Below are 25,682 nucleotides of genomic sequence, written 5' to 3'. Positions count from 1 at the left end.
AATACAACATTTAATAAAATATGGCTTGAAATTTTATGACTACGGGAGAAATTGTCTCTTGACTATAACCATTGAATATGGAAATGCAATGGTAATTCAGTAATGTATTTAATAATTCATTACATTATTTGCATTTGTATGCAAATAAATGCATAAGGCATAGTAAGCACATTTGAAAAACAAAATGTGCAAACCCGGGTCATTGTTTTATTTAGAGTACTGAACAATCTAGTCCAAGTGGCAAAATATATTAAAAACACTGGTGATAAGAGATTTGGCTCTGGTGAAAGTTAAGAGTTTCAAGCATGTTGGTCATTAATGAAAATTGGCCAAGCTATCTTCTGGGCTGCAGGCCATGTTTTAATGAACATTCTCTCACAGAAGGACTTATTCACACTTAATTTGTCTGTTCAATCAATTGCTGCAGTGCTGTAAAGTGAAACATTTACAGTGACAATGTAAGTGGTTTTTGAGAACGATCATAATACTGGTGCAAAATGAAAATAATTGTTCTTTTTTGCTCCGAGTTGCATATTGGGAGAATGCTTCAAACACATTTGTCTTGTACCAGGCTGGATTGGTTAAATCAGGTTTTGTACAGGCGCAGAAGGCAGGGTGTCCTCATTTTAGCAGTGTATCTGAATGTGCCTAAATTTATGAACTGCAAATGTGCCTACTTGCAAGGAGACTTGATTTAGATTTATCTGAAGTGACACCACAGAATGAGGAGTCAACAGAAGCCCTACCTCCAGAAATCTTGTATGAGCTCCTCAGAAGAAGTAGAATGGTTCCAAGCATCAAAGGTAGGCAAGGATCACGCTACAGCCACAGGGTGTTGGCGGCTCTACCGGGCAACTTTCAAAAAAGAAAGTACAATCTGAAGTCTATTAGTTTATCCATCATCAGCACACTAAGGACATCTCTCCCAGAAACAGTGCAACAGTCAGTGGTGGAGTGGCAATATTCTTTACCTTGGATCCACTCACCAGCAAAAGGGCAAACGATAGGCCACGCTTATGATTCAACGCTTATTTTATGTTTTTGACTAGTTAAGTGCCTTATCAAATAAATGGTATAACGTTGCCAGGACATGAAAGCAAGGCTGGGGCTCAAGATCTGATCTTAGTGGGGCCACGTAGGATACAGCAAATGACGGTCTTGTTGAAGATACTGACATGCTTGAAGGTAAAGATTAAGAACATATATAAAGCTTAGCGGTAGACAGCAAGACAACTGACTTGGTGCACTTAGGGGAGGGGGGATATATATTAAGGAGGGTTGCTGGTATTAAAGTGGCAAACCCGGAAACTGTGTTGAGTAGCTTAAAGATGGAGCATATGGAAAGGATGCTGGGCACTTTAAGACGTTTCCTGCTTTTGCACTACTTGTATATTGGTGTCATCTTTGACAAACTACTAGTGCAGTCCCCCCTTTGAGTCCATAAGCCCCTAACCCAGTAATTGCAAATATGTTCTGAAAATGCAAACTACCTGGTGCCTGTAAATACATTCCTGTATTGTTTCTTTGCAGAATTGTTAATCACTCCTGTCACCCACTCCAGTGTATCTCATGTATGTCTGTGGTGGTGATAACCTGCGAGTCTCACAAGAGGAGTCGGCTACCTAGCCTTAATCCAATGTGGAGATGGGATTCAGTGCGGAGGATGAGGTGTGTGCGATAAACCACCTAACTTTACATATACTGTGGCCTCCACCTGTTTCCCTGGGAACAAGAACTCCGAGTTGACTGATGAATAAAGATTTTCACATTATGCAACATTATCTGGTCAGAATCCACAAAACAGAACAGACACACTCATTGGCTACCAGGAAACATCATTATATTCACTCAAAGGAACAGTCCACAGCAATCTTAATAGCCAGGCTACAATAACTTGAAACACACATATCACAATTCAAACATAAATCTCCCAGTAATTCCTGGTTCTAATGAGTCTCACTCTCGCCAGAAGGAGATAAGAGGTCCCATGATTTCTTCACATTGTTTGGGAGTGGGATCCTAAATACACAGAGGTGCTTCAGTCACTGACTCTAGAGTGCAGGCAATAGAGAGGCTCAACACATACAAGAACAGTGAGTGGTAATAATGAGTTAAAATGCTCCTTGGCCCTTGTTTGGATCCCGATAAAAATTAAGAGACTTGCCTGAAAATTCTGTAGGCCAAACACCATCACTTGAAATATGGAGAGGGATAACTAGTAAGTCATGTCTCTTTCTTCTGGGTCGGCGGCACTAAGGCAATGACTTATCCTATGGTGATTAGTCGCTGCATTGCCGGATTCTGGGTCATCAGGGCTACCACTCCCTTTCCAACCCTTACCAGAGTTGCATAATGTGTCTTGGAAGCAGGGATGCATAAGGGAATATGCCCACCAGTGGATCAATGCAGAATGCACAAAAGCGATAGATAGAATGTTTGAAACCACGCCACCTCAGATTGGACCCAGCAAAATCCAATATGAAAAATGATATGACCAGCATCCAATATGAACAGTCTGGCCCGAACTGTCTAAAAGTTCATGGTTGACATTTTCCATGAGGAGCAGGGTGGAATGGCATGGTGGGAACAAACAAAGGACTGGAATGTGGCATGAGCTATCTGCATTAGCTCAGATTAATTCAAGCATTCTATCCATCACCTTGTTGGTGTTAGAGCTGATGCCCTAAGGGCGACAGACATAACGAGACGTGGGTCCCTTGCTCGCTATGCCACAAGACTTAAGATACACCATAAGGGCGAGCTCCAAATAAGGCGAAGCAGTTTTGGGTTGCTTGTGGTTCCTTCTGGTGATAGCTTCGCCTGGTAGTTCAAGACAAACAGTTCGTATGAGGAGGAGTCAGTACTGGTTTGCATAAAGAAGGCCTTTGTCTAGAGTGGTATGGTGGGTGAGAAATTATGGAATGACATGTGGCCAGAGCAATTGCCAGAGGCAGCGATCAAACTAAGCACTCCATCTGTCACCTTGTTGTTGTTGCACCAGTGGATCAAGTGAGTTTCTTTAATGCTTGGCTATCCGGCAAATGGGACCAGTCCCATCTTTGGGTTGACCCATACCAGCATGGGCCCAATACACCTTAACCCCTAGTAGGAATCAAGACCCTGTAGCAGACATGCTAATGTCAGGGGGCCTACACCTTAAGATTTCAACATCATACCCGCTTCAGCCACTTGCCTCCAGCACACAGCCAAATATGCCCTAGGAGCACAGTCACATCAGGCTCGGTCCATGCATACAGGGGACTCACACTTCCTCTCAGTGAGGTAAGGATGTTCCTCCCTCTCTTCAAGGATCAATGACTGGGGCATCCCCTGGAAGACATGCATCTGCACCTTAATCATACAGTCACGCATAACAAGAGTCCTGGTTTTGACAAACTCTCATTCTCTTGTGGGAAAAAGCTCCCTACATGGATACACTTGTTATCTTTTAAAAGATGACAGTATTTTGAAGATTGCTGATAATTTTAATAGAGCTTCTTAAAAATGAATTATGATAAAGCTACACTTTTGAAGGAAACATGCTTACCACCTACTACCTAGTAACAAAGTTGTGATATACAATGGGAGGTGCAAGCTCAAAGATGTTCATGCACCAATAAAGGAAGCTTTTTTTAAGATCCTCTCAAAACAGCAGTACATCAACTAAATGTATTTAATAGGTGTTAAGGACATCGGTGTCTAAGGTGCTCAGAGATGGACAGTTTTTAAAAACTGAGATGTGTAGAAGTCACTTTTGCAGAAGCAAAAACCACAGGTGATGGACAGAATGCAGAACAATGTCATACATTCACCCCAGTACAGAGATCTGGGCCTAAATCCATCGTTTTTTTGCACTCCACACCACCCCAGTTCAGACATGGCCATATGCAAATCAGCCTTGACCCTGTGCCTCATGGGGACAGTCCAGCCTGAACTGCCAAGCCATGTCTTCCCTGGACCGCAAACAAGCATCCTGGGACCGGTTTCTGGCTATCAGCCTTCTTCAGCCAGGATAGCTTGACTCCAGTGGCATGGAGAGCACGGGACTCACGTCTGAGCATACCTGTCCCACTCGGGGTGACAAACGCAAAAACAACAGTTGAAGAACAGAATGCAGAACAATTTTTTACTTTTTCAGAAGCAGCAAGTAGTGAGAACACAAGAACTTCCTCCGACTCACCACAGCCAACACAAACGACTCCTCGTCCCCCAAGGAGCACCTCCACTTCCATATCCTGACAAACCCCAGAACGACCCTACACGGCACCCTCGCCTACAGACCTCCCGGGCCACGCACCACGTTCACCGCAATCATAGACCTCATCACCACCCACGCCTTTGCCTCCATGGACTAAGTACTGCTCGAAGACCTGAATTTTTATTTAAACAACCTCAGCGGCCCCAACTCCACCACCCTCCTAGACAACCTTGCCAACATTAGATTGAAACAGCTCGTCACCACCCCCACCCACAAGGTAGGACACACCCTCAACCCCATCTTCGCAGGAGGAAACAACATCCACTTCAGCTACACCACACAACCCCTCTGGACGGACCACCACTGCGTACATTTCTCCTTCTCAAAACCCACCGCCACCACAGGGATTGGAGAAAGGTCATTGAAGAGCACCTCAACTCCACTCTCAACCACGCTTCCCCTCTGCCACGACTAACGCCAACTCTGAAGCCAACAAACTCCAAAGACGGATCACCGACTGCTCGCCCCCCCCCCCCTCCGGTACTCCAACAGACAGCATCCCGCGAACGCCACCTGGTTCACCACCGACCTCCGAGAATACAGACGCACCTGCAGACGTCTCGATAAAGTGTGGAGAAACAGCAAAACACCAGAAGCACGGACCAGCTACAAAAACGCCATGACAGAATACCACCAATGCATCAGAACCACAAAAAAGAACTTCATCCAGGACAGAATCCTTGCCAACTCCCGCAACTTGAAGGAACTCTTCAGCATCATACAAGAATTCACCAAATCCCCAAGTGAAGCCTCAGACGTGACGCTCTCCCAGGACCTTTGGAACAAACTCGCCTTCTACTTCCATCTCAAGATCAAGTCCCTCTTAGACAACTTCGATGAACAGAAACAAGACACCGACACCACACCTTCTCCAGCAACGTCAGCCAGCCTACTATCTCCGGCTGGACCCCTGTCACTACAGAAGACACCGCCACAACCATGATGAGCATACACTCAGGAGCCCCCACCGACCCCTTCCTGCCGCACATCTTCCACAGAGCCGCCGCTGCCATAGCACCCAAACTATGATGCACCATCAACTCCACCTTCAATACCAGCATGTTCCCTGATAACTGGAAACGTGCAGAAGTCAAGCCCCTCCTCAAGAAGCCCTCTACAGACCCGACGGAACTAAAAACTACAGACCCATCTCGGTCCTCCGCTTCGCAGCTTACGTCACTGAGATCGTCAACATCCAGCTCACGAACTTCATTGAAGCTAACCCAATCCTCGATTCCTCCCAATCTGGATTCTGCAGCAACCACAGCACCAAGACAGCCCTCCTAGCCGCCATAGACAACATCTGCACTCTCCTCTACCAGGGCCACACGGTGGCTCTCATCCTACTAGACCACTCGGCAGCGTTCGACACAGTCTCTCACCGACAGACTCCACGACGCCGGCATACAGGGAACCGCCCTTGACTGGATTCACTCACCAGATTCAGCTTCCAGGAAGTAATGAAAGACGTGGTATCTTGGATGAGAAGCAGCTGCCTGAAGCTCAACTCAGGGGAGACCGAAGGACTCGCACACGGACCTACCGCCTCCGCATGGGACAACACCTGGTGGCCCACCGCCCTCGGCAACCCCCACACCCATGGACCTTGACATCATACTCTACTATTCCCTCACCATGACCCGACAGATCAACGCTGTCTCCTCCAAGTGCTTCAACACACTCTGCAAGACCTTCAAATGGACCCCCCCGCCCCGAATCCAGGGAGGCCGTCACCCAGGGACTCATAATCAGCACACTGGACTATGGAAACGCTCTCTATGTTGGAATCAACAATCCCTACTCTGCAATCTCCAGACTATCCAGAACACCGGTGCCAGACTCCTCCTCTGCATCCCACGACAAGACCACATCACCCAGCACCTACAAGACCTCCACTTGCTCCCCGTCGAGAAGAGAGTGCCTTTCAAGCTACTCACTCATGCCTACAAATCCCTACACAACACCGGACCCCAATACCTCAACGAAAGAGTCTCCTTTTACGCACCCAAGAGAAGCCTCCGCTCCATCAACATCGCCCTTGTGGAAACTCCTGCATCCACAGAGCCAAAAAGGGTGGAAAAGCCTATTCCTACATCGCGGCAAAGACCTGGAACGATCTCCAGCTCAGAATCAGACCATCCCCCACTCTGCAAGCATTCAGGAAGAGCCTCAAGACCTGGCTCTTTGGGTGCAACAGAGCTTCACAATATCCCCTCCTCCCCAGCGCTTTGAGACCCTCACGGGTCAGTAGCGCATTTCACAAATCCCTGGTTGAATGATTGATTGAGTGAGACTCCTAACAACACAGGAAAAAAGCAGCAAGAAAACCTTACGAGAATTTAAGAGTTTGCATTACCTCCTCATTCATCTTCCTCCTCCCAGTCCCTGGCCCCACAAGTAGCTAAGTGAAGCCTATTTTATGTTTAGGGTAGGAAAAGTAAACTCTATACAAGTAGTGAGCAAATCTCATGATGTAAGGACTGCAGTGAGAAAGGCAGGGGATCGGAGTAATGAAGATAGCCAGTAAGGTCTCTAGGTAAGAGCTACTGTGAATATATACACCAAGGGAAAGGGGCTGACTTGAGGCGAAGCTGTACAGATATCTAAAGAATGGGACCTGGGCTCTTACTGGGCTGCTTACTTGGACAGATATCCCCACACTCTTTTACAAAGCAGTTCTAGAAAAATAAGCCTGGGCTGTCAAGGAGGAAGATGTGATGCAGTAGAACAAGAAAGCAGCAATGTAGAGGGCAAAGGGAATAGTCACGTAATCCAAATTTATACATTTTAAAGGAATTTTAGATGTCTTCAAAGACAATATATTTTAACCACTTCTATACTGACGTGCTTCGCTTCGTGACGGCTTCTAAACGCCACTGTTTGCAGTGGAGGGAGTGAACTGTGAGGGTAATAAACCCATCCTTACCGACAATCTAATATTGTGTGAACTCTGTGAAAGTGACTGTTAAAACAGCACAACATATATCTAACTCTTTGCATGCTTTTAGAAGGGCAACATCTTTACTCAATGGATCGGTCTACTTGTAAAACACAAGCTAAAACCTCACTTTTTCTATCAATATTTCTTCTGCCCATTACAAAGTAGATCAGTTGAAGTAATGCTCTCTTTTCAGTATTGCTTGAGATTCATTAATTAAACTACAGCCAGCCTAGTTATGGAATGTACCCTACGATGCGCTTAAACTAACTAGACCCATTTACTTTGGCAAATTCATCGGCAAAGCTTGGGAGGCAACCAAGTATGCCTTCCTGAAAAGCCACATTAAAGGGTATTAAAGCCAAGTGAAGGTAAAGGATTAGGCTGGTCACCTCAGTTTTTATTATCCGAAGACTACAAACATGCTGACACATTTTCAGTACGATACTCTGAGGCATACAGCATGTACACAGGTGAATGGAGCAATTAACCACATCAAGGCTTTCTCATAGCAGCCTGAAGACTTTGAAGCTCAGAAGATATTTCCTTAGCAGGAATGCATGCTGGTTCCCTGCCAGAAGGGCTTTACAAAATAAACAGATCGCGTCTGCGTTAAGAACCATGGCTTACTTTTCTTGCAGAAAGTCCACCACTCGCCGGAAGTCTGCCACGCAGTATTCACGCTTCATGTCCATGAGCACGCTGTCGGACGCCGACTGAACGGGTATATGAAGGAAGGCGTACACCCTGGGATGTATCAGGATCTTTGACATCTCCTGTGGGGAAGAACATTGGCCATCAAATTGATTATCTAGTGCAGTGGTTTGCTCAATTCAGGGTGGGTGCCTTACGTAGGTCCAGGACGGCCGGGTCCATGACAGATTTTTAGGATAACCACAGGGTGTGAAAAAGGACTAATTCGTTTTCATTGGCGGTAATTTCATTTTAGCCGGTTATCCTAAAAATCCGATGCTGACCCATCCCTCCTGGACATACACAGAACACCCCACCCTCTGTTTAGAAGCATTAGTGGGTTACATTACATTTATAACTTCAGTTTGCCCGAGTTACACACATGACCAGAGAAACAGCTAATGTCTTTGATACAGTATCAATAATCAACAGAGCATCTTGGCAATGGCATTAAAAGCTCTATTCACCCAGCCAATTGTTACGGCGCAATGTAGTTTTGCAGCCTTTCTGTATTTAAAATCATGTATAAAGCTAAGGGTTTATTCAGAGAGGCATTGATAAACAAGAGCTGCCTAGATGAAGAATGCAGTTCCACCTAGGCAATCTTCTTTGTCAGTCAGGAGAAAAGAGTTAACAAATTAAGGGTACATTGGATTGTTAAAACACTTCCATAACTCCACATTTATACAGTGATGTCAGTTTTCTGGAAAGCGGAGTTGCTGCTGGGAAAATATTGACTAAAACCAACATACAAAGGTTCATTTTGAGATTCCTACTAGGCTTGTTTTTTTTTCCATAAGTGCTCCAGCTGACAAAGCATGAGTCACTTCGGTATTTAAAAAAAAAAAAAGAGGGAATGACTAACTTTGGCTCAAATGTGGGATCACTTTCCTCCAAAGCATTGTTTCTGAACACAGAATATCTACACAACTTATTTGCTGGGAGTTTTCTTTTAGAATGTGGTTCCAATTCTATTTTTTTCCTGTCCAGCACCACTGTGCTATCGTACTGGTCTTGGACATGAACAAAAATAGGCAGACATGACATAGAAAGGCCATCCCAACTTCAAGTGTGCCTTCTGTCACCATATCCATCTGCAGCGTCCCATCCTAATGGCAACTCAGCAGTCAGTAAAAACAAAATCCACCGAATTCTAAATGAGGTTGTGGACAGTGCCCCCATCAAGACTACTGTACTGTTAAGGGTGAGTTAAGTGAATCGCCCAGAATCACACAATCTGTTGTCAAGTGCACAAGCCAGAAGAAATACAACTCAGGTCTACGGGTTCTAAGGTCAGTTCCTTAGACAATAAACCACTTCTCCATTTTCCTCATATTCTTGACTTCGAAGGGATGAAAGGCTCTGTGACCATGCAAGGATTTGACACAGAGATCTATACATTATCCAAAGGGCTCATCTTTTCAAATATATTCTCATGGGCATTGCAACATACACATAGCAGTATATCATTTGCCGTTCAAGGTGCATCGTAAGCGTTCAATTAATTTCTGCTCAATGATACTGTAAGCCAAACCATCGCATGTTTACAGGCCATTTTTTTCTGTTATCATGATACAACTGCCATAAAAGCAACAGTGACATACTATATGCCTCCTTCGCTACCCCTATTGTTACACCATCAGTCCTGACCTCGACATACAAAGAACTAATCTCAAATCACTGACCACATTATATTTAATTTGCATTACCTCAGCAACAGGACACATCTGATAAAACCTATAGAATTTCTTTGGCATGCTTCTTGACCTATTTATTCCCTGATTTGTCGCTAAAGGTTCATTCAACTTTGAAACAACCGTTGCTGACAATGGGGCTGTCTCCCAAAAAGTGCTAACTGTAAAAAAACTATTGACTGTAGTAAAATCTTCACACCGGACTTTGTTTTGTGTGTACAGAGATCATAATTTGTTTATTTTAATGGGTGGTATATTCATCTTTTTCTATACCGGGGTAATGTAGCACTTTGTGAAGGCTAAATTTGTCTACAAGGGCAAGAGAACTGACCATGGCATCAGGCAGATTTTACAATGGTCCTCCTGCCTCATTTACTTGTGACAAAGATAAAAGACCGCAAGCTCATCAAAAACAATGCTGGAAGTGAGGCCGTGCCAAGGCTGTCCCATTTCACTGGCTTCTCCACAACACAGGGAGCCAAAGCAGCCCACAACCCACATGTCTACGCAGGCTGCCTCTGGCCAAGGTCCGTAAAGTGGCGCTACGCATGCTGTTCTACTGCTGTCGCCACATGGAGGAGCACCAATATTATGATGAAGTAAGCAGGCTTTGGCCTCGCAGGACGGGCCTACCTGGTCCCTTTTCATTTGTGAGCGAAGACTATCTGGCCTAGAACAGATGGCTGGTAATTTCTTTCTTGAAAGCTGGAGGCTCTAATGAGCATGTTAACAAAAAAGAGCTGAAAGGCTGTCGAAGCTGTAATTCTCTGCACCAAAGCTGCTCTTGTATGCCTCAGTGGGTGGCCTGTAAAAAAGGATTAGACAAAAAATGTCCACCCTCTACAACTTCCATGCAAATCCGGAATCCTACTGAAGGGTGATTGACTGCTACTGCCAGTAGCTCTCCTTTGGTTAACTTGAAAGGTGGTGATCTACAATGGTATACCTTGAAAACAAACTGCAACAAGCTAACTCTGCCTACTATTCGAAACACAACAACTACGACAAAGACAGTCTGTGGTAAAGCAATCATCAACCAGTACCTTTTACGTCTTTGGTTTTTTGTTTTAACGTGGACTTTGATGGGAGCTGCATCCTAACGAGGAAGTCACAACCGTGGTTTTCGTACATAGTGTGGTTTATATGTTAAGGCCAAGCTGGTGGTCTCTTACAGTAACAATTATTTGAGAACAAATGCTCCTCGCACAGCTGCATAGCATGTAAATCTCCCCTTAGCTTTATTTATCATTGCAAGATATTTACTGCATAACTCTGGGGAAAAGCGTTTTTGGAGATGCCAAATCAGGTCCAACAATATTCCTATTTTTAATACTATATAGATGGATTTTAACCACTCTGAACCATATTAGCTGCCACCATACACTTCCACCTGGAAGCCTGCATTAGTCTAAGTACTGTAACATTGTCAGACACTCACACCTATAAAGCGTTTATTTCTTTTTGAATCTACAACATTCCAGATTTCTAATCTTTTTCTTGTGGAGTCTAGTGAATTGTACTACATGATGTGCTCACCAGTCTTCTAAAGATAAGCATTGTGCTCCAATCAACTAATTGAACATCAATTTGCTTGGTGAGTTCATGATATTACTGAAGCAGATCCTTGGTTGGGAACCTGGTTGACGTAAACGTTAATTATAACACCTCTTCTCCACCATGTGTTTCTTCATAAAATTATTAACCATTAGAATATCTTTTAAAAAGGGCATGATCCCAACAGGCTTTCCTGAGTGAGAATAAACTCAATCCAACCATAAACAATTCCAACACCGAAGTAAGATTTATCTTCTTCACTTCATTTAAAGTAACTAACAACATGCTTAAACAGAGCTAAAGAAAAATACACGCAGCTGCAATACTTTTTGAACTTATTTTATAATTTAAAGAGAAAAAACATTATCAAAACTATTATTAAAGAAAGTTCAAACAGCACTGTCACATTTAGGCAGCCAAGTGTCACTTTAGACCCAGCATGCTTCACTAAGTCATTTTGTCTTTCAGTTTGTTCTGAAGATCCAGTTCAGGATCAGGACTCATTTCAGTGTGAACATCACTAGAAATAAAAAAATTAAAAAGCAACAAATCAAACGTAAAAACAGGAAGACCTTAAAAACCCTACTTCTATCTGTCATGATGCTTAGCACATCGAATAGTAACTGCTGGAGCAATAATCTTGTTTGTGAAATCGCACTGTTCAAAGAGATGAAGAGATTTACTTTTGAGAATCTTCAGAGACTACATCCTAAAATTATAAGGTATTAAAGCTTCAACTAGGGATTATTACAGAACTCGGAAGATTGCAAGATCTATGCTTATTTGTTAAAAGCATTTGCACACGAGAAGAGAGACAAGCAGGGTTTCCATTGCTACAGATTTCTGATCAACTGAAATATATCACGTCTGTACCCACGACTACAGGGTCGCCAGTTTGTGGGTGAAGGCATTAGCACAACTGTAGGGACAGTATTCGTGCCAAGAGACACAATCCTCATGATTCACACTTGCTCTAGAAGCATGCAGCAACTGTGAGGGAACGGCCCAGGGTGCAGGAGAAGATGGCAGCTACCACTGGAAGTTCTCTGTCCTAGGCTGCATCTAAATCTTTTGCTTAATTAAATCCTGCATCACTGATATCCTGCTCGAAGAAGAGATTATAATTATAAATCATCGCTGGACCTCAGAATGTCCTTAGCGTGGTGGGCAGAACTTGTTTAGGACAACCTATTACCAGTCGCCTGTGGTAGGAAGCTAATCTATGAGGGAGGTCAATTCAGAGATAGTCCACAAACAAATCCATCCAGTCTTCCAGCTAATGGGGTTTGACGACTGTTTTCCAGACACTTCACATTAGCATACATGGGTCGGTGGTGTTTTCTTAGAAAAGACAAACAGGAGGACAAATATATGTGAACCTACTGACATTCTAGAAGATGCATCTCGGACCCCGTGCTCATGGGTGGAATTCAGACACCTGTCACTGCACAGCAGCATAGCTGCCCAGTCTATAGAATATGAGAGTTCAATATCTTCTCTGTGCACAGCTGGAGAATACCTGACTTTTCTTCTTGCACGGTCTGGTCTGCCGCCTGGAAATGTTCCGCTACAAGAACTGCCTGAGATGCCAGAGACCTTAATGATAGATGTGTCGGGTGTAAATTCAGTTGGCATCAGGTGATTTATTGTTTTGTGTATTACGAGTCTTGATGCAGAGGTTGAAGGTATGAAGCCATCCAAATTCAGAGCTGAGAGCACACCAAGCAATGACCGATACCCATGTCTCAGTAACAGCTGTGACATGCATTGCAAGACTGGTGGAGTCAAAATGGTCGGTGATGAAAAGTGCCTTGCTTTATATAGTGTGGACATTCCATTAGTAAAGAGAAAAGAGAACATGTGTAAGTTAGAAACTGAGAGTTTGAATGCATCTGTGGCATATGGTGATGGGTTATATATTAATTAATTTTTCATTAATTTAAATATGTATGTGAAATGAAGGCCCTCTTACCAATACCTATCTAGAAATGAATTTGTCAGTCTGACACTAGACCTGAGACCCAGTTCACAGATAGCTGGGGAACTTCAATAGATAAAGAGTATGGAATCACGTCTCTCGCGCTCTCTATCCCTGCTCAACTGAAGTCAAAACATAGCCAAAGCATTTCAAGAACAACACTCTTCCAGACAGGAGGTCAGCAAAAAAAGAAACTTATGAAGGCCAAATCTGAGAAGCAGCAGGAGAAGTATAATCAAGAAGAGCATTCAAAAGAATGAATGACAAGAGCAGACAAGTGGGTGTAGGTGGAGAATTTTGCCAGCCAAGCAGAGGTTGCAGCCAGTAGAGGAGAACGGACGATTGTCTTCAAGATCACAAAGATAGTCAGTAGTAAATGTATTGGAACATACAACAACCCTATCATTGTCAAGATAGGCAGACTACTCACAACAGAGAAAGAGCAGTAAGCACGCTGAGACGAGCACTTCTAATTAGTCGTGAACAATGGGACTCATGCATCCTGATTGGTTGAACTTCAATTAACCTTATCCCAAAAATTCATGTGATTTGTAGTTTTGTTAATGTTTTACATGGCTGCTGTTTAATAAAAGCGAAGAAAATAAATAAAGCATAATCCTCACCTCCATGTCTTTAATAGAATTGAAACTTTGTTACAAAAGCTAGGAAATTTTATATTACATGGCGCAACCACGGAAGGAAAAATCCCAGGTTTATTATGAATGACAATGTCAGCTTAAACCACAGGATGCAGATGACTAGACCGAGCTCTAAGTAATAGCTACATTCTCTTGCTGAAGTTTCTTGGGAATTACAGAAGGCAGAGTAGAGTGCTCCCACCAGAGGGTACTGGTTTCTGCCTGCTCCCTATTTCTGCTTGGGTCCATGGCTGGAGTTATATTGGGCTGATCTCTTGAACTTGTCGGACACCCTTCCTTTTTTTACTTCAAAGCCATCCTTTTGGTTTGGACTGTATCTAGCTGTGAATTGCTGAGTTTATTTTTTATAGTTTAATCAGCTATTTACTTTCGTAATGTATTAGTCACTACTTGTAGAAGCCTCTTGGACGAGCACTAATGGAACTTTGACTGGATTAACATCGTGGAGGGAAAAAACAGAATGAACTGGAATAAATCCCAAATGATCATTAGTAGTTGAGATTAATTCAAGCATTCCACCCATCTTTTTTTTGTTTTTCGAAATGAGATGCTGTACGTTGGTCGTATATTCAGTGCAACATACGCAGGGAAGTAGCTTTAGAGGGTGGGGGTACAGGGGGGATGGGGTGTTACACCCCCTCATAAATGTATTTTCAGATGAATAGTTGGTACAGGAGTTTACAGTTGGGAAATGTGAGGTGTCTGTCGGATTTCACCAGTGATTTTTGCATACACACACTGACAAAAACACACACTCACTCTATCTCATTGGTATTGAAAGCCCTAAAAATGTACTGAATATTGTGTTTCTCTCATTTAGTACTCCTATTAATCCGCATTCCTTTCCCTTTCCACTGACTCTTAAGCCCCTCTCATGCGCCCTACTTGTCATATAATGTATTTTAACATTATATGCCACTGTGATGGGCAGGAAATCTGATGCTCGCCCCCCAAATCTTACTGACCAAGCTACGCCCCTGAACGTTGGGCCCGAGCTGTTGATGAGGCAGAAAAAGACTGAAATGTATATGAATGGCACGTCCCTAGTTTCTGTCTAGAATGGCATAGTGCACTAAAAGAATATCCACTAAAATACATTCTCGAATAATTATCAGAAGCTGACATTAATGTGGTAATATAATGTTCAGTAAGTGTTTTCCTAGCTTGTATTTATTTACCTAGCTTTCTGTGCTTAGAATACTCACCTGTTGCTTCATTGGCTCTGGCATGGCGTTCTATGAATGCAATTCTATGTTCTATAAGATATTTTGCTTCCGTTGTTAACTGTTTTCCTCATGGACGTCAATTCACCAACATGACATCGGTAGCGGAAGTGACATCACATACCATTTGACTACCAGATGATGTCACAGGAAGTGACTTCACTAGACCTTTGACCTACTGACATCAAAGTAAGTGACATCTCACGACCTGTCCTTTGGCTAGATACATTATACAAATATTTAGAAAAATCATGAGTAGAGGCAAATGAAATACTTTATAAACAAACAAACGTTACTCAAATCCTATTGAAAATATTCCCACAAACTGCCAGTATCAGAGATCTGCTATTTATTCTTATCTATACTAACCAATGTTTATTCTACACCCTCTCTCATTCTTTCACAGGCAACTGGTCACTTCTCACCTGTCACAATCTCAACATTTCCTGTATCTCCTACTTCACTTTTAAATGATTCCCCATCTCAGTATTACACTATCCACTTGGTGCAGCCTTTAAGCCACCACCCTAACCCCCTAAATTGCTTCCTCTCACCTACTATTTCACCTGACCCCTTCATTTCCCCACTTTCTCCCTCTGTAACAGTTGCACACCTTTACAAACTTGTTTCCTCTTGCTCCCTTCTTCAGCCGCACCTTCCCCCTCGTACCATTTGCCACAATTCTAACCTTCACTCTGAGTCGCTCTCCATCCTTTCATCATCTCTTACCGTTTCTCTGAACTCATCCCTTGCTGACTCTTGCACTTTTCAAATGCACTGATTACTCTCCATTTTCTTCATGTATCATCCCCTCTCCATTGCTTTCCTTGGCACACATCTATCTCAGTCCACCTCTCTCTCTTCCCCACCTCCAATAATCCCCAGTAATTTCACCTTTTATCAACCCTCACCTCTGCACCACTTTATTGCAAACTCCACAATTTCTCCACGTTAGCCTTCCTTTCCACCACTCTCTTTCTTCATATCTAACCCAAATCTCTCTCGCTTACCCTTTGACAAATTCCCAGTGTTCCAGAACCCCCAAGTTTGAATCGCCATCATTATTGTTTTTCCTTCTACCTGTTCAGCTGTCACAGGGCTCTCTTTACATCTCCCTGCCACCCAGAATCTCTACCTCCATTTTTAATCTCTCACTCTCACTTCTTAGCTATTCCACAGCCTGTCTTTCATTTGCTTATCTGGGTGTGTTCACAAGATTGGTTGTTCAATATGCAACTGTTCAAAAAGACATGTTTAAAAATAAAAAAGAATACAGTTAGAAGGTAGGGAACAAACACTGAAAGAAATGCAGAGGACAAGTCATTTTAAACATGTGAGGAACGTGGGGTTTCATGTGCTGCCGCAGTGCCAGGCCCAACAAGACTGGCAGAGAACACTCACACAAAGCTAGATGTAAATGCAGTAAGTTAAAGTTGATACACCATTGTTTAACAACCATAAAACATAATAAATGTTTTCTGTCCAAGTAGACTGTGCAGAACAGCAGGCCTTATGAATGGTAGTTTTAGTTAGAACTACCAAGCTCTATCTGAGGATCAACTTAGATTTTGAAGGCACCTAAAAGCCTATGCAGACATTTTGAAAGCATGTGGATTTTGAGAGATTCCTGCTCACATGATTCAAGCTCACAGACTGGCAATGCCTCTGCTACATTGCGGGCCATAATACCAAGTGAAGGAGGGAAAGTAACCAAGTGCTGAGACTTGAAAACACAGAAAGAGACCTATGTATACTAACAAGCATTGCAGATAAACTACAGAGAGAGAGGCACTATATACAGAAGACAAACCTAAATCTGCCCAAATGACCTACATACAGGCAAATACTGAATGAATTATGTGTGGTTGGAAATCTGAAAGAAAGCACCAAGGGCATTTAAAGATAAGCGCCCAGATTTGCTAAGATTTTGGGTCAGGAGATCTGATGTAAAATCCATGTTAAGATTTACTAAGCCACACAAATCAAGATTTGTGTGGCTTTTTGTTGAATTTTATTCCAAAAGTAATGCAAAGCAGCGCATCGTGCTGCCTTGTGTCATGGCGGTGTTAAATGGGAGGAGCACGGGTAGGGTGACCAGTTGACATGGGTGCAAATTCAGGACGGTCAGTGTAAAAATTCCGGACAGAGGGTCAAAATTCAGGACAGAAATTCAGGACAGAAGTTCAAAATTCAGGACAAACATTTGGGACAAAACATACAATTTGTAGGCATATCAGAGGACGTCGCACAATAGTATATAAGTAAATAGACAACCAAAATAAGTACAAGCCAAAATACATACATATAAGGTTGAGACAATCGTGCACTTCACAGTTTTTCAGTATGCGCGCAGCTTTGCAAAGTGACATCAGGCCCTTTCTGCAATCAAGATTTATGCAGGAGAAGGCACACCACATGCTGTCACTATAACAGGGCCCATTGGCATTCTATCTGTGATAATCGTCTGCAGTCTTAGAATGACAATGGGCCAGTCCACAGTCTGTGCGAAGTTCGGGAGGGGCTGCTGCAGGCAGCCTTCACAGATTAAAAGATAAGAGCGAGAGGCCCCGAGTGGAAACTTTTAAACTCATGGGGCCTCTTGCATTTTAGTATGATGTCTGTGAAATGACCCCAAATTACGGTCGCCTTACAGATATCATACTAAAATAATGGATGGTCTGTGAAATTTACGGACGGTTGGTCACCCTAAGCACGGGTGTACCTGTACATCCGCCTATGTATTTTGACCCAAATCCTTAGTCACTAAAGTCAGTAGACATGGGTTTGGGCAAACTGGTGCGCATAGTACAGACTGGCGTAAGAAGGAGAAATATCTTTAATTCTCCCTGCTACTTCCTCTCTGTATGTGTGCTGAAGCACACATGCACAGATCAACAGGCCACTAAGAAACTTTTTGTGCAGGAAAGTATACTTTCCTGTGCAAAAACTATTCTGAGCACAACTCAGACACCCCTGTGTAGTGGTGCAAGGGTGACTGAATTGGTCCTAGGCAGATAGAAGTACACCGTTGCTACGAGATAGCAGAACTTCACCATCTCTTAGTAGAAACGGCACATTTTTACTCTCTCCCTTTGATGCAGCACATCAACTTCCCTTGCTTGTGCATGTGATGAAAGTATAACAATAGAAACAATACATTTATTCCAGGTCACCATATTTTAAAGCTTTGATTCACTATGCAGGCCAACTAGGATACGGATACATGCAATCACTATCTAAATGTCCAATTTGTGTATAGTGGCAAACACTGAGAGTCTGATTCTTTGCATTCTTAATTTTATCTGGTTAGGTATTGTAGCCAGAGGGAGAAGTCACATCTTGTCCAAGGTCACACTCTTTGGAAAACAAGGTAAGCTAGGATTAGAACTCGGCTCTCCTTGTTTAAGTCAGCTGCTTAACCACAATAGCGAATCCATCTTCTCTTAAATTAATATCTATAGTACATGAGGGGGATTGTCATTCATCTGCCAGCCAAATAGAACAAAATCTGCTTTCTTTAGCCATGACTTTACAACCATTAGGCTGAATGCATGTCCTAACACGGTCTCCTCTCCCTCAATCCAACTCCCAAACTCTGTCAGTTTGTTTACCAAGTAATGGGTTTAACTTTTATAGGCTGACCATGGGTACCTGTGTGACTGTGTGAAAACATTACCAATTACTTTCTGTTCCAAGAATTCCATCGGATCTCCTATGCATTAAAACATTTCGCCTTACTCTGCCTCTCTTTGACTGGGCCTCTCTCTCTCTCAGTGTGTCTGGTGTGTATCACTGTCCCTCACTATAAAGGAAGAGAAGACGTCTTTACTTGGGAGGATTCAAATGTGAGAAAAAACCTGATTTCTGCAGGAAAGTCAAGTTTCACTTTCTATTTCCCCCTACCTCCTGCACTACACCTTAGCTCTTTTTCTCTGAAGTGCACATCTAGTCAGTGGCGGCTGGTGACATTTGAAAGTGGTGGGGCGGAAAGTGATAATGATACTACACCGTAGCGAGCGAGCGTAGCGACCGAGCCTGGACCCCCCAAGGAGGGTTCGGGGGGAATTCCCCCCGAGAAAATTTTGAAAAAATAGTGGAAAAATGGTGCATTTTCAAGCAAATTTGAGAAAGCAGGAAGGTTAATAAAGCAATTGTGAAAGTGCAGGTATTACATTATTAAAGAGCTGTCATATAACATACTAGGTAGCTGCTTATTCAGTATAACAACAGAGCTTCATAACAGACAAATGCAGTGACTCACTGACCTCTTTACAGCATTTTGTGATCTGGATCAGGTACATGTTCCTTGCAGCAGGCATATTAACCTTCTCTGCTACCTTTCCATGAGTCAAAACCTCCATTAGACAAAACTCTGATCTCTCTCTAGGATAAACATGACCTGGGGCCACAAATTATGGCAGAGCAATGCGGGGAGTGTTTTAGGGTGTCCCATGGCAATGAGGGGTCATGGGCTCCAACTGAGTCAATTCTATTCAGTTCTTCACCTCTATAGTTCGGGCCCCCTTACCATGAGCCCAGCCTCAGCAGTGTCAGCAGCACCAAATAGACCTTGGTAGTGCCTGTCTTTTTAGGGGCGCCCGGGCAGTCAGCGACTACTGTCCTTTGACAACCAGACCCCTTTTTTTGCTGTTGATGTCCAGAGGCTCAATCCTAAGTGTTGGACCCAAAGCAGATCGCCAAGTAACCCTACAGCAGTGGCCCTGTGGGCAGTGAAGTCCCTTCGTCACACACCATGAAAAGCTAGAGTTGATCCACTTAAATCAGCCAGCAATGCTTGCCTGCCTTAAAATCCCACAAGCCCCCTGTTAGACCTGTCAGCCCTTGGGTGGTCTTTCCCTGTATTTTTTGCCCTTGCCTCATTTTTCACACCTACTTTTTGTTGGCTTTAGGACTCTGGGCACCCTCCCATTGCTAACCAATGCCAGGGTGCAGGTGTTCTCTTCCCCCAATGTTGTATTACCTTTAAGGAAAGGCGTCCTTGAGAGGTTTGATGTGATATTTAAAGGCATTACTATAGTCACTTCTTGTAGGATCCTCCAGGTTAATACAGTTACCCCGTTGCCTGTCAGAGAGTTGATACGACAAGCGGGGTTAGCTAGTGTTTCACTGCTAGATGAGCTGGTTAATATTCTAATGAAATGTTCACCCATTCATAGAAAAATGTAACCTGAACGTGATTCATGAAATGTCTCGATGAAATGCTTACCTGAAATGCTGATGAATTAATAATGCAACGCTCTATTTGAAAGCCTATATAAAAGATCTTGATTCTTTCAAATACAACTACTGGTGTGGTCTCCATTATTGCTCCACTGTGTGTTTCATTGGATGTGTGCATTAAGTAGCTGCTTTACACACAAGCCCCTGGCTGCCTTCCTGCTCGAGCCATGCTACCCCCTTAAGAGCTGGTGACCCCAGGTCTTACACCCCCTCTATGCAAACCACCCTCACACTTAATACTGTTTCTGTTCAGAAAAGCACCTAGAAGCAGTTCAATTATGTTGTGTGCGCCTTACAAACAACATTGACATGGATTATAACAGAGGGTCGGTCTGTCTCACTACCCACACATCATGAAAAGCTAGAGTTGAGCTAATGACGGCCTGCCATAATATGAAAACCTATTCAGTAGCACTTGAAAAAGGGAATTGTGTTTACATACGCTACACGGAAATATTCCACTTCGGCTACCAGCTTTTCCATTCTTTGTAAACAGAATGTTTCCCTGAATGGGGATAAAGCTCGACTCTGTTTGGTACTGACAGCTAGAGAAAGGAACAGTGTACTGAGCGGGATAAAATGCTTTACTGGCCCTTTAAAATGAAAACTGCATTCTACCTTCGTGGCCCCTGGCTATATCTTATCAGGTCTGCTAGAGACAGATTTTGCGTTGGCAAGATCTCATTTAACAGCAAACATGAGAATACCTGGGAAAATATAAACAGGGGATTTCTGGGCTTTTTTGAGCACTTGTACATTTTGAATTGCGTTTTTCATTCGTAAGGGCAATGAAAAACAGTCCCTTTATGCGACTGAACTATGCAGTTTTCCTGACACACATTCTGCCCCCGGTACTCCCAGTGACTTGAGTGAGCAATCACAGCAGGGACTACAGTAGTAGCCACATCTATCACCACAGAAGGGACCAGAGCGGCAACAAATGCTGTCCTTACAGCAGTAACACATGTGCTGTCATAGCAGTTACCAATGAAGCAATCACAGGTTCCATCATGACAAGGACCATACAAGCAACAACAGCTGTCTGCACTGCAGGGACAACAGCAGCGACCACAGTAGTAACCACACCAGTGGAGTACAATAGCGTCAACAGTTGCCTCCGATTGAGTCACAACCGATGCGACAATTGCCACCACCACTGTAGCAACAACTGATGCAACAACAGTAACAACGGCTGCAAGTACTACAGAGCTAAAGATATAACAGGACTCCAGTAGTGATCAAAGGTGCCATCAGGGTAGAGACCAACGCAATGACCACAACTGTAACCACAGCAGGGAAGACAGCACCAACCAATGAATGCAGCATACAATCACAAGCGCTGAGTGCAAACCTCTCTCACACGTACTGGTGCTGCTCTCGAAAGCACCTCCTAGAAGCAATTTAACTAGTAACAGTGTGCGCTTTGCAAACAAAATTAACTTTGTTGGATGTACCAGCCGCCATGGCGCAGAGTATTAATTATTGATTATACACTTTAGGAATCTGAGGCTGAGCTCGACCTCATAGCGACGGACGGTTCGAATGCAAGTGGGTCGACTCCGCCTTTCATCCTTTCCTTCAGGTGCTGCTGCTGGCCTGCAGCTCGGAAGAGAAGCCAGTTCATGTGCATGGCAGAGCTTTACCAATGAGAACCAGACAGAGGGTTTGGACAATTGAAAAGGAGCGCGTTATAAATGGGCAACACAAGTACCAGATGGAGCGCTGAGCATAGTTTAGAATGCAGAGCAAAGGTCAGGAAGCTACTAGTCGGGTCAGGGGCTGAGAACAGTGACCTGGCCCACGTAAAGCCCTGGATATATGTATACTCATGGGACCGATTGCTAGGGTGCATAATGCATATCTGTGTTACAGTGGATAACATTCCATTTTTGTGTGGATGTGCCCCAGTACTGTTTTTGCCTCTGTATGCAAGCAGTTCACAAAATTCAAACTTCTTGGTTGCTTTGTTAGTTCTTGATATAGCAGATGTGTTCAACATCAGCTGACCAACCATGAGGACGGGGAGAGAAACCTCTCTTTTTGTTTCTCACGTTTGGTCCATGGAAAATGAAATAAATACCAATGCTTGTACGTTGCTAGCTGACTTGACCTCTGAAGGTAAAGGAGAGGATGGGGGGGAAGGCCAGAGACCCCGACTTTAAGAAATGAGGAACCCTGTTCGAGTCTCTGCACTTCAGCTCAACATCTTGTGATTCTGGGCAAATCTTTTACAATCCTTGTGCCTCAAAAAAGGTGTCCTTGCATAATACAATTGGTGCTCGTGTACAGCGCTCCGAGTCAAACACCTTCGGTTGGATCGAGTTTGCGCTATATATAACTTTTAAAAAAACTGTTCCTTCATTTTTTAGACTACCTATACTATACCCCATCCATGTGACAAGCGTAAATACGGGTTAAATGTTCATTGTATCTGTACAACAAGTTAGTTTGGCCTATAACTTCTCCCAGTCTTTAAAGCGCATTTAGGGGCAGGCATTTTTGTGATTAATGTATTTAGACAAGAATATTAATTGGTAAGATAAAAGGCACATTTAATTGTACTTTTTCTAGGAAGCAGCTCTGGCCCTGGGTTACCTCATTACTATTTACCATATAGCGGGAGAAGCAAATCCTGTGCATTGCAGTAATCAAGGGGGGTTCTAGGCAGCAGAACAAGTTGGAAATGCAGGGCCCTGTTCCCTCAGCTGCCTCCACCGCCCGCACACTGGTGTTTTTCGTCAAAACAAATATCATAATTCACTTAAATGCCACTTTTGCTGGGGGTTATTGCTGTGAGGCAATGAACTGATTGGCGCCTGTTTCTTTGCCTTTACCCTCTTTGGTAGTGAAATTAATTGATCATTCTCACGGCCAGCTGGAGAGCAGCTGCTGGCATGCTGATGCTGACGGCGAGGCTGTGCTGCCCACCCACACGGGGACAGGGAGAGGGGAAATGCAGGGGATCAGACGGTAAAGTTCTGCAAGGAGTCAGCGCTTCTCTTTAGGTAGGGGTTTTGCCACGAAATCGGACGTTTTACACTAATTGCCTTGTTTCTTGTGAATGTGGCCGCCCCAGCTTTGAGACCATTTCCCAGCGTTACCAGACGCACAGCCGATGGGTGCTGCGTGATTTTGGAACAGTGGTGTGCTGTTAACCTGTGCCTGCTCTTACACACACAACTCTAACCAGTTTCGGTTTAACTTACGGAGGGTGGACGGTGGACCGGATGGCTGGCACTAACTCAGACTGCACGCACACTACTTCTGCTGCTAGTGCCTACTCTGCTGCACAAGCAAAGGTCCAGGCAGGCCGCAGGCTGCACTCTGAAACGGCAACGCAACAACGACTTCACAGGCAAGCAATGCAGCGGCGAAATAAGGCAGTAGATGGCCACGGCGGATTTTGAAGCGCAGAGGCCCGAGGTGAAGGTGAGAAAAAAAAGGAAAACGGAGGCCAGTAGTAGTGAAGCAGGCGATAGCAGGCAGTGACAGAGAGCGGGTTCCCAGCCGCGATCGAGAGGCAGAGTCTGAGTTGCGCCGTTAATGCTGCTAGCGCAGTGAGCAGCATATTAGCACGTTAATAAATACACAGATGTGGGGTGCAGTGTGTGCTTACTCACAGTTGATCCCAGTTGCTCCCAGATACTCAAGAAGACTCGCGGCCACTCGATCCCTCTGATTTACGGAACAGCTGACAGGTAGCGGTGAGTGGTGAGTAACTCTGTTTCGCACCCTGGTGTGTGGCTGCTTGATTCTAGGCGCCAGCGCCAGGCTTCCAGGTTCAAGAGGTTTTCAAAAGGTTTCCAGTTAGTTCAAACACCGGACGTCTTTTCAGAACGCAGGAAACATCGTAGGAAAGCAGCTAAAGTGGAGATCTGCACCCGTTTTGATCCTGATAGATTTAAAGATTTTTTAGCATATCGGGAACTGAGACAATATATCTGGTGTATTTGAAAGAGGTTAAGCCATCGTAGAGTCTACGAGGACAGGGTGTGACAGTACTTTTCTTCACTGCTGCCGGTCACGACGAAGAGTCTCCAGCACTGGTGTGCCACGCACGGTGACGTCCCCACAGCGTAGGCAAATGGCCAATCACAAACTACATGGCGACATAGCCATATGTGATTGGCCATAGTGTGCGACCCTCAGCATAGATAGCAGCCAACACCCACGTGGCACCATCCTGCTGCAGCAGCCAATCCTGGCGCAGCGTTAACAGCGCCACTGCGCCAGGATTGGCTTAAGAGCAGGGTACTATCTGCCCTACATCAGACCGGGGGCCCGGGTCCTGCCTATGTCTCTGAGTGCAAGATGGGAGAGGGGGGGGAGGAGGGCTACAGTCTACGCATGCGCGGGCCAGTCAAAATATTAAAGACTCCGGGATTTTACATGCGCTGTCAGCGGGCAGCTGTCTGTACGGTAACTGTGTGCTGCCTGCCTCTGCCTGTCACTCTCTGCCTCAGCCCCGCCCCCCACGGCCCACTTCCTTAATGGATGCCCGATTCAGTCGGGCTTGTCCCGGGCCGGTAGCGCGCAGTGCTCGGGTGCCTGCGCGCTCGGCTCAGTTTTATTTAAAAAAAAGTAATTACGCTCATTTTGGCAGTGCGGTCGTCCATGGCTAGTGGGGCACCGCCCCAACGCCCCCAATGGACGCACCGCCACTGCATCTAGTGACAATCTGTAGCATGGCTCCCTTCAGTCTGTTGTCAAAAGCACGCATCCGTGACACTACTGATTTCTTATTCTATTTAAAAGTCTTTGAGGAACCGCAAATTGAATTTTGTATGACAACATAATTGCTAACGTGTATTATGACAGAGACCAGGGGTCAAAAAGTGTCAGGGGTCGCAAATGGTTGCCTAGGGGTCTCAACTACCACCAATTGACGGGTTTCCCGTGTGCATGGATGCCAGCCTCGGATTGGTAACGCGGGCATTCGGGCAATGCCCGAGGGGCCGGTGTATGAGTTCCTAATGTGGGCTGCTTTTTTGAGCAGTCTGGGGCCGATTTGGGCGGTGTCTCTATTTTCGCAATACAGGCAGCGGCCCAGTGGGTGGCTGAGTGGCCTCTCTGCAGGCAGATGGGGGCTCATTACCACCCTCCCTCGCCACCAACACCGCCGACCCACCACCCCGGGTTTAGCAACAGGCAGAGGTGTCACTCCCTTTATCTCACTGGCCGGCCCATTAATCTGTGCACATATTGAGCGAGCGAGGCAGGGGGCCTCAGTAGAAGTGGCCTCACTTGTTTTCAGGTGTGTTTCACTAGTGTAAACTAATGCGTGCATTTTTTTAAGCCCCCTCCTTCTTTTTAATGCAATTACACTGAAGCAGTGATTTGAGGAAAGGCATTATGCAAATGGGGGCCGATTTTTTTTGTGTGCCCGGGCCGATTTTCAGTCCCAATCCGACTCTGATGGATGCTCCAATAAACGCTGCTACAAC

General features: G+C 44.5%; 1 protein-coding gene across 1 annotated transcript in view; it reads right to left on the bottom strand.

Moving 5' to 3' along the window:
• CDKAL1 (CDKAL1 threonylcarbamoyladenosine tRNA methylthiotransferase) overlaps positions 1–25,682 on the bottom strand; it is a 2,392,744-nt gene that overhangs the window by 675,679 nt on the left and 1,691,383 nt on the right. Inside the window, exon 10 of the mRNA XM_086965147.1 lies at positions 7,827–7,972. Within this exon, the coding sequence (XP_086821273.1) occupies positions 7,827–7,972 (146 nt within the window). The remainder of the gene's footprint in view (positions 1–7,826; positions 7,973–25,682) is intronic.

This window comes from Lissotriton vulgaris, chromosome 4_1, assembly GCF_964263255.1.
Source record: "Lissotriton vulgaris chromosome 4_1, aLisVul1.2, whole genome shotgun sequence".
Lineage (NCBI taxonomy): Eukaryota > Metazoa > Chordata > Amphibia > Caudata > Salamandridae > Lissotriton > Lissotriton vulgaris.
Note: the sequence above shows the minus strand (reverse complement) of the source record. Positions and strands in the feature narration are given on the sequence as shown.